Source organism: Lissotriton vulgaris, chromosome 10, assembly GCF_964263255.1.
Source record: "Lissotriton vulgaris chromosome 10, aLisVul1.2, whole genome shotgun sequence".
In the NCBI taxonomy this organism is placed as follows: Eukaryota; Metazoa; Chordata; class Amphibia; order Caudata; family Salamandridae; genus Lissotriton; species Lissotriton vulgaris.
Genome location: NC_141698.1, coordinates 1,004,085,636 through 1,004,098,178, shown reverse-complemented (window position 1 = coordinate 1,004,098,178; position 12,543 = coordinate 1,004,085,636). Strand labels below are relative to the sequence as shown.

At 42.3% G+C, this 12,543-nt stretch overlaps 1 protein-coding gene across 11 annotated transcripts in view; it reads left to right on the top strand.

Annotated features, from left to right (window-relative positions):
* The window catches only part of LOC147689140 (diacylglycerol kinase delta-like), a 676,657-nt gene that overhangs the window by 645,635 nt on the left and 18,479 nt on the right, over positions 1-12,543 (top strand). For 9 of the 11 annotated variants that reach the window (XM_086942029.1, XM_086942028.1, XM_086942031.1 and 6 more), the window contains 3 exons: positions 291-377; positions 3,753-3,872; positions 6,027-6,135. In XM_086942029.1, the coding sequence (XP_086798155.1) occupies positions 291-377; positions 3,753-3,872; positions 6,027-6,135 (316 nt within the window). The remainder of the gene's footprint in view (positions 1-290; positions 378-3,752; positions 3,873-6,026; positions 6,136-12,543) is intronic. The other 2 variants (XM_086942033.1, XM_086942032.1) reach the window with 1 other exon arrangement.

Sequence of the window (12,543 nt, the reverse complement as noted above, 5' to 3'; positions counted from 1 at the left end):
ATGTTTGCACAAACTTTCCCTAGAAATGTCTTGGCATCAAAATGTTGCAACTTTTCCATATTCAATATTTTTTATATTCCCAATCTTGGGAAACTGGCAGAGGTGAGTATTCCTAATTTCATGCATGAAAGATGATAAAATACATTGCGATTTTCTTCTGGAAAGAGTAATAACGCCTGTGCTTGTTCGGCAGCCATTTTTATCACTGAACCTAAAAATGCCCTATTGAGCCGCAGAAGCCTTCTTACCGACTTGTCCGTTGTTTATTTCTTTCTTTCCGTCTCTCCTAGTTTCTGAGCAGAAATGTGGCCGTGGACGTGGCAGTGAGCGTGAAGGCGCTGTACACTGAAACCAAAGCCTTTCTGGAAGGAAAGATGGTGAGCGGTTTTGTGGTGGTCACAGTTTGGGAAGAAATTCTAAGCGTTGTCTCTCACAGATAGGTGTACATTACGACATGAGTAATTTGCCCCTACAAAATTGTAAGTCAGGAGTTAAGAATGTGAAAAAAGTTTTCCCTAGTTGTTTACCCCTCCTGTACTTGTTAATAAAGCACTATGCTGCTTTGTGCACATTAGTGCACTTTTTGCACAGCCAAGTAATTTAGAAATATATTTGGTTCTCATATAAGTGCAGGAAATGCACAAAAATGTACTGCTGTGTAAATGCATTGCGTTCTTGGCCACTCCTTACTAGTTACTGCCAAGGCCCTCAAGTACGTAGAATATGCACTTTGCAGATATATGACATTATTCTGCATGTGTAAAATAAGTTGGCCTAATTTGTGAGGCCATACCAGCACTAGTGCGCCGCCGGAATGTCACTTTTTTGACATTCCGGTGGTGCAATGTGCAACTGGCATATTTATAAGACCACATACAGCCACATTACGAGGCTTTTTATGGCCTTAAAAATATGTGCCCCTTTCATGCAGAAAACTGCTTGAAAGGGCGTTCTATGGGTGTTGCTGGGGCGTTCTCAGGGGAGGCGTATGGGAGGCACAACGAGGAGAAATATCTTTATTCCTCCACGTGTTTACTCTTTCTATATGTGCTGCAGAAGCTGCATTCTGCAGCACATAAAGAAAGAGGAAAAAGCCTCTTGTGATTGTTTTTGTGCAGGAAGGTTTTCCTTCCAGCACAAAAATAATCTTCTCCGCAACGCGGGCACCCTTGCACCATGGTGCAAAGGTGCCTGCGTTGGCGCACGGCAGCCCATTGTGAGGTGGTGCAGGGAAAAAAGACAAGAATGCGCCGACTCTAATAGATATGGCGCATTCCCTCCCTTTTCTTTTGCCGTAGGGCAGCGCAGCAGCAAGGCCAAAACCCACAAATGAGGCCCCGTGTTTGAAGCGACATACCATTTGACCTTAAGCACATCACAAAAAGTGACATCAAATGACCCTTCACCCTGATTTGTTTTTAAAAAGTCATGTCACATGACCTTAATCATGATGACAGCACAATAATTGTTATCACTAAGATTCCATAAAAATTGCATGATTAATATAATAAAGCAACACAGGCAAACATGTATTTTAGATACCGCCTAGATTATATTACTGACTTGATCTTTTACATTTTGAGGACGTAATACTTGCCCTGTATTGTAGTGAGCGAGTGAACTGAAAAAGCTAGGCCGCTACCAGGCAGTCCCCTCCCTGAGAACATTTAGAAAAGAATGTGGTCATATAGTGCATTATAAATAAGACTCCCTGTTTTACATTATAAATGATTTTTACAGATAAATGCAGACAGAAACCAATGTGTTTTCTGTCTGCATTTATTTTTTAAAGTGGATAAATACAGAAAATTGTGCTTCTATTAGGTGAATCTCCGTGCTGTCTTTCATGAATTGTAGCCCTACAGCTGAGCAGAAGGACAGAATGGGAAATTAATAAACAGGATGACATTTCTTTAAATATTGGCATATGTCAACATACATTTGTGGTATAATGCTAATATTTAGTTGATGTATTGTTATGTAATGTTTGGCAGCTTAAATAGCTAAATCACGGCAGACATCAAAGTATGAGTGTGTGTCTATCAGTTAAATAAAAATGGAAATGTACAGTTAAACAACTACATTTCTACACAAAACACAAAATAAATATGGATAAATACAGATATAATGTCCAAAAAAGAAATATGGAGAAATAAAGATGGAAATGTAAAAAAAAACAAATACATTAAAAACTAAAGCCCTATTTATAAAGTACAATTTTCATAAACATTTGCTCAAATGTCATAGGCTGTTGCATGGCTCTCATTGAATTTTCACATCATTTCATGGTGTGCCAAGCCATTGCAACCTAATGCTCCATAGGAATTATCCCTATTTTTTCAAAATTTGTTATGGATACCACAATATGTCAAAACATAGCTCCATTGTATCATGGCTAGCATTTTGTCATGGGTTCACCATATGTCAGTGCCAAAATATTTCCATTTATGCCGTCCAACTGCCACAGGGACCCTTATTATCAAAATTGACCCAAGAATATCAGGGGCAGCATTTTGTGTTGCTCCACCTCCTCCCCCCACCTATATGTTAGGCTGTCCTCTGTGCACAGACATAATTTCAATGTGCAAGTTCTATAATTTTTTCTCAGATGCATCATATGCCAAGAATTGCTTCTAGTATGCCACTACCAGTATTTTACCATGGATGCCCATTATGCCAGTGCCTGTATTTTGTCACAAGCGTCTGTCATGCTAATAACTGCCTCAAGTACTCCGGCACTACTATTTCACCACTGTTGTCTCTCTTAAGGCAAGAATTACTTTCAGTACCCCAGGGATGACAAAAGATTTGCAAGCATACCACCACACTCTCACTCACTTATATTCACTCACTCACTCACTCTGTCTCACACATAAATACACTCTCACCCAAAAGCACAAACACAACTTACATTTAAATGCATGTTTTACTTGCCTCTTCTCTCACCACAGATCCATTCCTGCTAAATGTGATCTATATATTTACACTTATAGTGAATATTAGAATATTATTCACTATTAATGTTGTGAAAAATGGAGACTAAATAAGGAGTTTGAGTCACCCCTTATGTTCTTGGCACTGATTTTGCCACCTCTGAGGTCAGGGGTTGCACAGGCCAAGGTAGGGGTCACAGCTGCGACCCCTAGTGACCACTTAATGATGTCCATGCAAATGCCAGAAATCAGCAGGTGCCCTGTCTGCCATACCTACAGCTACACAGAGTTTCCACTGGCAGAGCTTCAGCTGGTTCCACCAGAGGAAGCCTTTAGATGGTAGCTACAGGGCCGCCAGCTTTGGGAGCATTAGAAGGCCCACCCTAATTAACCCCTTCCATGCGGCCGCGATTCTGCGCCTGTGTGGCAGAATCGCAAGTGGGCGGGTTTATGACAGCCCCCAGCCGTCATCAGCCCACGAGCACCGTAGTGCATGACGGCTGGGGGCTGTCATCAGCATGGAAGGGGTTAAAGAAGAATTGTCCACTGTTATTTGGGGATATTTGTGCTGTTGAAAAAAAGCCTACTTTGTAGGTTTGTTTCTGCTGAGCAAAAATGAATTTCAACTGGTTGTCTTAACATGGCGGCTGGCCCGCACCATTTTGAAAAGATCACTTCATGCGGGCAATAATAGCAGGCAGTAATACACTGGGTTGACAGATGTGGTGCCTTTGTCATCTTACTTGGTGAAGAGGCTGCCTGCAGAACCCTACAATTGTCACTTAGTCGCTCATTTCCTCTTTTTCTTATTATCTTCAGCAGTTGGACTCTCCTCAGGAGGAAGAAGGGTTGCAATGTTCACTCAACACCGTGAGCCAAGACCTCAAGAAACTGGCTGACATCCACTGGATGACCGATATCATCAACTCATCAGAGGAGGTGTGTTCAGTAGTCGACGTAACTTTCTTTGAAGATCTGATTTCCAAATACGTTTCCCATCCAGTGCTTAATTTGAGCAGGTGGTTTCTGGAGCGCCGCACCGCCACTTAATTGGTTTCCAGTGCTCAGCACTGGCCCTTAATTGTCAACACTGCACTTATGACATTCTGCCACATGGTGGCGCTACACATCTAATTTAGAGATGAGCATAACAACAGGTGTTTATGCATACAATGCACATTAAAAATTAGTAACCTCCCCAGCCATTCCTGTAGCTTTGGGGACCAGAAATAATCTGCACTGTCGCAATTGCCGGCGAGAGAGATGGTTAGTTGTTGTTTCGGCAACGGTGACAGGGCAGTGGCCTCCTAGTCAGAGCCCTAGCACTTAATTATTTTACAAATCAAGCACTGTGACCCCATCCAATTTATCGTGGAGCTCCTAGGAGAGAGAGCAAGAGAGTGTGTGTTCGTCTATCTGTAAACTGCAGCCTTTCAGGATTTTACTCAATATTATCAGCATTTACAGCGATCCTTTGGGAAAGAGAGTGTAAATATGCCTGCCATTTTATGTCATAGAAACAAATGACGGACCTGAGTGAAGGTTCTATAGCCATCCAAGTTTTGTTTGACATAAAAACAAAAACAGGACTGGATTGAAGTCAATGGAGCCTTCATTACCAATGGCATTTTGTATATTACATTGTCTTTACTGTGCTAAGGCTGTGTTTCTATGCGTTAGCAAGTTAAACACGGAACTATTGGCATGACCAATGTTTGAATCGGCATTCATGCTGGTTATTGGGGCAACATTGAGACGGGTACAAAAGCTAACAGTGATTTGAACAAAAGCATTGTTTAGGGCAGCTCAGAGTGGTAACGCTATCCCCAAATTTCTGCTTCCAAAACCTGTTGATATTTTAGACCCATTAAGTCATCTGATTCAATTACTGAAGTTGATGTTCTTGCTTGTTTTAAATCACGTTGCCCTAACAGACTACAATATCACATTTTCAATAAATATAGCTTAAATGCAATGTATTCTTCCTAAAGCCATTGGAATTATGTGGCATGGGAGGACCAACTTTTGTAGCCAGGTTGACTAAATTGTTTGACAAGAAAATGCCAATTATGTAGCATAATGTGCCACATTTTGTTGCATAATTGCTTCATTCATTTTTTATTTTTACATGTTTTTTTTTGTCTCGACAAAGGTTTCACCTCATTAATATCAATTTAACACTTAAATACATCAATCAGCAACTGAAAGCGATCATGTTGCAAAGGGCCTGCCACTGCATTGCATGCTAGAAACTATTTTTTTGTTAAAATCAGCAAGTTGTTTAGTTGATGATGGTTTATGTGGTAAAAGCAGAAAATCCATAATTGTACAAAAAATGATGTGGCTGCAGAATCGTGTACTTCCAGTGAGTCTGACTATACCCTGCCTTCCCGGGCAGAGATGGTCAGATTTCATTCCCTGTGAGATCTAGAGTGGCCAATGGCGTCCAGTTTTACTTCCACCCTCATGGTTTCAGTGAAACGTTACTACTGGGCTAGGAGTGTGGGAATTTACTTGTGGAGACTCCAATTACCAACCACTAAATGCATGGGTGCGAAATTACATCATAACCCTCGGGCACAGTACATGCATATGCTGCATGGGTTTGCTAAAGTAATTGCTGTGAACCTGAATTGTCCTGCACCACGTAAATGTGAAATAAATGTAAATGCCAGCATTTGTAAAGCGCACAGCTACCTCCTATGGAGGTGTCCCCGCGCTGGGGGCCCTCGGAAAGATTAAGCAAGCTATTGCCCAGAATCACATGGTGCTGGGCTGACCTGCCGCCAGAGCCGGGGATCGAAACGTGAACCCTGTGGTCCGGAGTCAGGCACCCTGGCCGCTGCGCCACACCTCTTCCCCAGGATGGAATACTTTGTGACCCTCACCCAATATCTACATATGGGGCAAAAGAAGCCATTCAGTGAGTTTGCTTTGCCTTAGAAACAGTTTCTGAGGGATGGTTGGATGGTCGGTTGGGTGTGCACCGGGTCTTTCTTCATTCATAATGATGCAACACTTGGTTATGCACGTCTGAGATTGCGTTTGTGTTTTGAGGATGACGCTCTACTGTCTTCTTTATTTGGTACTCAGGACATCCACAGGGACGGAAACAAGGGCAGCTTCAAGCTCAAAATGATCCAAAAGCCCAAGAAAGAGAAAGAGAAGTTTCAGAAGCAGAAGTCCAGCGGCTCTCTATCAGGTGAGTAGCACTGCTGCTGCCAGAGGCCACAGTGATTAGAGCTGCTGCTAGAGGCCACAGTGAGTAGCACTGCTGCTGCCAGACGTCACAGTGAGTAGCACTGCTGCTGCCAGACATCACAGTGAGTAGCACTGCTGCTGCCAGACATCACAGTGAGTAGTACTCCTGCCAGAGGCCACAGTGGGTAATTCTCCTGCTAGAGGTCACAGTGAGTAGCACTGCTGCTAGAGGTCATAAGGAGCAAGACTGCTGGTAGAGGTCACAGTGAGTAGCACTGCTGCTGTCAGAGGTCACAGTGAGTAGCACTGCTGCTGTCAGAGGTCACAGTGAGTAGTGCTGCTGCTAGAGGTCACAGTGAGTAGAACTACTACTGCTAGTGGCCACAGCGAGTAGCACTTCTGCTGCCAGAAACGACCCCTGAAAGCTTTTCCTGATAACTTTTTTTTTGAGTAAACTGAGGCAACATCAAAAGATCTTTAATGGACAGAAAATTATAATCTAGGAGAGCGGCAGTAATTTAAACAGAGTAAAGACAAGAATTGAAGAATTCTGTTTCAATCTCGGTATATCGGGCCTCTCAAGTAATCCACATTTGCAGAGGTACTACCTCAAAAGTAATTGATCATCTGAGTCAAGTAAACCGTCTCAATTCATGAAAGGTTTAGGGGCATATCATCGGGGACTGGCGATAATTATCCCTGAGCGCTCTTAGCGTGAGGATAATTATCGCCGGGCAACTCTGAATTTTATTGCGGAGATAACGTGCTATCAGCAACGCTCATCTCTTAAAGAGATAAAATTCAGAGCGCAAGCTGCCAACTGTGCAATTATCGCTGGAAATCCAGCGATAATCGTACAACTTTTGTCGATAGCTTGCTGATAGGGCTACACATACTTAGGCATGATATCCACCTTCCATAGGTCATCACGGCTAAGTCAGTTTCAAAGCAGGCGTAAGGAAAGGAGCGATAACAGAGGTTATCGCTACTTTTCGTGTCGCTATGCTTCTTTCCGTGAGGCTTGATAATAAGAGAAATGGTGCTTAGCGACATTTCTCCCGTTATTCTGGGGAGGAACGCCCACTTTGCATCTCATTAGAGATGCAAAGCTGGGCGATAAGGGAAAGGGCGAAAAAGCATGGATTCACGCGTTAGCGTGTCCTTACTAATAGGGCATTAAAATTATCGCCGCTTTTCGCCTGAAAACGGACGCTAAAGCAGCGATAATTTTAACTCCGGCCCTTGCTGATATGCCCCTTAGTTTTTGTCTAATCTTTGCATATGGGGTAGAATTTGGTAAGCTAAATAAGAGGCGAGCATTTTAGATGAACATTTTTCCTATTTTCTTTAGTTTATTCTCATTTAGAGCTATTGAAGAGTATCAAGAGTGGAATCATTGTTGCCCTAAAAGTCATTATTGTGGGCCCAATCGCACGCTCTTCCCTCCGTATAATTGAGCAAACTGTTTTAATGCATTTGTTCCAGTGATGGCCTTTGTTTTTAGATAACATAGGTATTGTGCGAGTGTTAAGTGCCAATCCAAATGAAATCCCAGGTAAATAAATCAGTTTACTGACTCCACCATACAGGAAACTTTACCAGTTTTGGTGGCAAGAATTCTGGTTTCTGTATATAATTTCTTATGTCTGGGATATATAGTGAAAAAAGATATGGATTTAAAACACAGCCTTTTTAAGACCATTCTTAATTGTCATTTTTGGGGAGACAAGCTATCTGTCTGATAACTTGATTCGTACCCAACAGTTTGAATGTAGCGCGTTTATAAGGTGAGCAGTTTGGCATCTATTCCCATTTTGTAGAGTTTGAACCAAAAGCGGTTGGGATTTACCCTGTCAAAGGCGTATGAATAATCCACCAAACTCAGATATATAGTGGCCTTCTACGGTGTAATGTCTTTTCTATTAGAAGTGTCAATGCTACAATATTATGGACAGCCGTGAATCCTTTTATGGTCCTGTTTGGAAGGCCTGCAGCAAGTCATTAGATGTTATTGATTCTGTTGGGTGCAACAATGAGTATTTAGCGAAAGTTTTGCCCTCAATGTCTAAAAGCGCTAATAGACGAAAATTTGCTGGATCTTTTCTGCTTTCGTTTTTTGTGGAGTGGTTGTATTATCGATCCTTGCCAAGAGGCTGGTATCTCGGTGGTCTGCAGGGCACAATAAAAAACTGGCCTTAACGTTCTGCACCACCGCGAAGGATGGGGTTTCATTATGGCAATTTGGGATCCCATTGGGACCGGGGGGCTCACAAGTTCTTACTTTTAGTTATTAATGATGCCAACAGCTTAGCTGGTACTTCTAAACCCTTATGAGCAAACTGATTTAATGAAGTAGTTGCAGTGTCATAACTCGCATAATGAGTCTTGAGATACATCTCCCAAATTTTGAAAGGAATGTCATAATCTGTTACTGGCCTATATGAGGAGGAAGAAGTCCCCAGTAGATGCCCGAAAAAATTTGTGTCTTTTGTTTAAATTACTTTATGCGGTGAGGCCCATTTCTTATCAGCTTCATCTGTTTTTCTCTCTTTACATATTTTCTATAGTTGTGCCAATGTAAAATCTCAAAAAAGGCCACAAACCCACACAAATTGTTGGTGAACTATTTCATTTCTAGCAAAAATCCATTTCTGCCCTGGAAAGTATCCCTACAATTAATGCAAATAGCGCTTTGTGCTACTTTGCGTTAAGGGGCATTGCATTGGTGGTGCATGGGCGGCCATGGTTTTTTACTAAAAATTTTGCGGCATATTACCAACGCTTAGCGATATTTATCGCTAACGATACTTAGCAACAAATTTTTTAATGCTAAGCATCGCCGGAAATGATCGCAGAGATACCTTGCTATTAGCGAGGTTTATCTCAGAAGTGATAAAATCCTTGCGCTAACTGCCAATTGAGAGATTATCGCTGGAAAACCAACGATAATCTCTCGAAGTTTGGCGTTAGCTTGAAGATAGGGGCTCACAAACTTAGCCATGATATCCCCCTTCCATAGGATATCATGGCTAAGTCAGGAAAATACCAGGTGTAAAAAAAGCAGTGCTAACCGCGGTTAGCACTGCTTTTTTTATCACTAACAGGGTTAGCGAAATCCTTGATAATAGGAGAAATGTCGCTTAACAACATTTCTCCTATTATTTTTCTCTGGAACGCCCCTTTTGCATCTCATTAGAGATGCAAGGGGAAGCGTAGAGGAAAAGGGTGCTAACATGCGAATTTGCGTGTTAGCACCCTGTTGCTGATAGGGAGATAATTTTATCTCTGCTTTCTTGGCTTTTAAAGCCAAAAAAGCAGAGATAAATCCCTTGATAATATGCCCCCTAATCCCTCCTTGGGGCAGGCATGAACAACAAGGAGAATTGTTTTTGTTACTACTAACTTGAACATGTGCTGCACTGCACAGCACACATACATTGTGGGAAAAGTATGAACGTAGGTCTAAGCGCAGCATTTTCTGTTGGAAGTACACCGTTCTATTACAAAACCTATGTTGGGTCTTCCATATCTCACAGATATGCATTGGCCTCGGGCTGAATTGGGGGGTCCCATGAATAGTTGCCCCCTTGCTGCAAGCACCTGCATTATGCCCCTGCGTTATGCCCCTGCTTCGTGTAATGGTGAAGGGACACATTTTTTCTTCCATAATGTTTGGCAGTGCAGCAGGAGGAACTGAGTTGGTCCTTATTTGTCAGAATCCTTTTAAAGAGATGGTTTATTGTTGCACATTGACAATCCTTTCTTGGAGATAATTACCCACATCTCAACCTCACCCAACTTGTATTTTTGAATGAAGAATGAACAGATGGGTAAGAGTGAAAGGATGGTTGGGCGATTGGATGGATAGCTGGACACATGGATGTAACAGAGCCTACCTCCCTCGTCAGCACAGGCATCTTCTGTGATTCTGAGATACAAACACTGACTTTGATTGAAGTATATTTATTTGTAAAGAAAGTTGTTCAAAGTACATATTTAGATACGAAGAATGAGTGTAGTACTATTATCTGAAAGATAAGTCTTGGTGAGTAACAATGATTATGCAGTTCTCGACTTTGTCATTCCCTAGTACGATAAAGAGTGGTTGGAGGCAGTTTATGTAGCTGCCTCCAACGAATCCCAACATGTTGACGCTGGTTGAAGTAGAAAATAAATGACCAATGGAAGCAGCCTAACCGGAACTAGTATCGGTAAAGGGGTTTCAGATAACTCTGTGTCAAATAAGATTACCAGGGCTGGAGCTTCTGAGACGAAAAAGTAGTAACCACTGCACCTGATACACAAACAGGCTCATTTCAAACTCCTCACACACATTCAAGGCACTACACAACTTAGGCCCCACCTACCTGAACAGTCTCATCTCCTTCCAACAACCACCCAGACACCTGCACTCCGTTGGACTCCTACTCACAGACATCCCACAAATACACAGAACCAGATCAGGAGGATGGGTGTTCTCTTACATTCGAAAGTGCAAACAGAATCTGTTTGAGTACCAAGGTGCACTATTCACAAGCCCCTTAGGGTGCTACAATGTGTACCACAACGTATCAATCTTTGTACATATTTTTAACAAAATCCAAAACGGATTTAAGTAGAGAGGCTACAACCCGCAACTTCTCTTATGTTATCAAAAATTCAAACCTCAATATAGTCAATCAGAAAAGTAAACAAAACTGCAAATATACACTCTTATTTCAGTGTACTGCTTATTTTTAAAAAACACATTTTAAACAGAAGAAACATAAGAAATATGCGTTAGAAACAGTGTAGAACACTCAGAAAGCACAAGAAATCAATGCGTCTTCATGCACAGTTCTTTTGTATTTGAAAAACTTTTCGTGATACAATGCTTCAGTGGAATCAACAATATCTCCCAATGCATTTCGGTGATGCCACCTTCATCAGGGAAACTGCAAAAATATATATATGCAATTATGTTCATTGCCACTGAAGCATCGAACGACCTCCCACTTCACATCACAGCCTCCTCCTGTCCAAACTAATTCCACAAGATGCTGAAGACCTGGCTTTTCAGTTAAGCAACTTAGCATCATCACGTCTAGGCCCACACACCTGCCACCTTCTCAGCGCCAGGATAACCTAGGGGCATATCATCAACGGCCAGCGATAATTATCTCTGGCCGTGTTTAGCGTGCAAATAATTGACTCCGCATATCGCCGGATTCTATCGCCTGGTAGGCGCACTATCAGCCATGGCCGTTGCCAAGGCGATAGAATCCCAGGCAAAAGCGGTGGAAAGAGTCGAAATCGCCGGAATTCCAGCGTTGAAAACCGCATTAGGGAAAACCTAATCTATAATGGGAGAAGTGGACTCAGCATAACAATCCACCTTCCATTATAGATATGGCTTAGTAAGGAAAATAGCAGGCGTTACAAACCGGCGAAAAACCCGGTTAGCGCTGATTTTTTTATTGCTATGCGTGTTAGCGATACACTTGATAGTAGAGAGTATCAGGGTTAGTGATGATATCCCATGTTGTTTCACGGGACACGTCCCCCTTGCATCTCATTCGAGTTGCAAGGCGATGCGATGTTGAAGCCAGCACTAATCCAATTGTACACGCGTTAGCGTGATCTTGTAAATAAAGCAATATTTTTATCGTCGCATTTCGTCCGAAAACGGAAGCAAAAGCGGCGATAAAAATATCGCTAGGCCTTGATAACATGCCCCTTAGCTGGTGATAGTCTGCTGAGATAAGTTGCGTCAAACAGGAGAGTGGGAGGAAGTGATTTTTTTTTACTGAACATAAATGTGTACATTTGAATCATTGTTGGTAACTCACATTAGTGTCAGATGAACATTTATGTTATTACCAAGTTTACTTCTCTGGTTCTTGGACAGGATTATTAGGGCTAGTGGTACAAGCCTAGCTGTGGTATGTTCAAAAACAACAATTGATGGACAGACTGCAGAACAATGTCATACATTCACCCCAGTACAGAGATCTGGGCCTAAATCCATCGTTTTTCTGCTCTCCACACCCCAGTTCAAACATGGCCATATGCAAATCAGTCTGACCCTGTGCCACATGGGAGCAATCCAGCCCGAACTGCCAAGCCATATCTTTCCTGGACCGGAATCAAGCATCCTAGGACCGGTTTCTGGCTATCAGCCGTCTTCAGCCAGGATAGTTTGACTACAGTGGTGTGGAGAGCCTGGGACTCACGTCTGAGCATACCCATCCCACTCGGGGTGACAAATGCAAAAACAACAATTGATGGACAGAATGCAGAACAATGTCATACATTCACCCCAGTACAGAGATCTGGGCCTAAATCCATCGTATGTTAACATTTGCGCTACCAATATAAGTTACAAAGTTTTGCTGTGATTCTTCTGTTCACAGTTAAGGTTTCTCCTGTG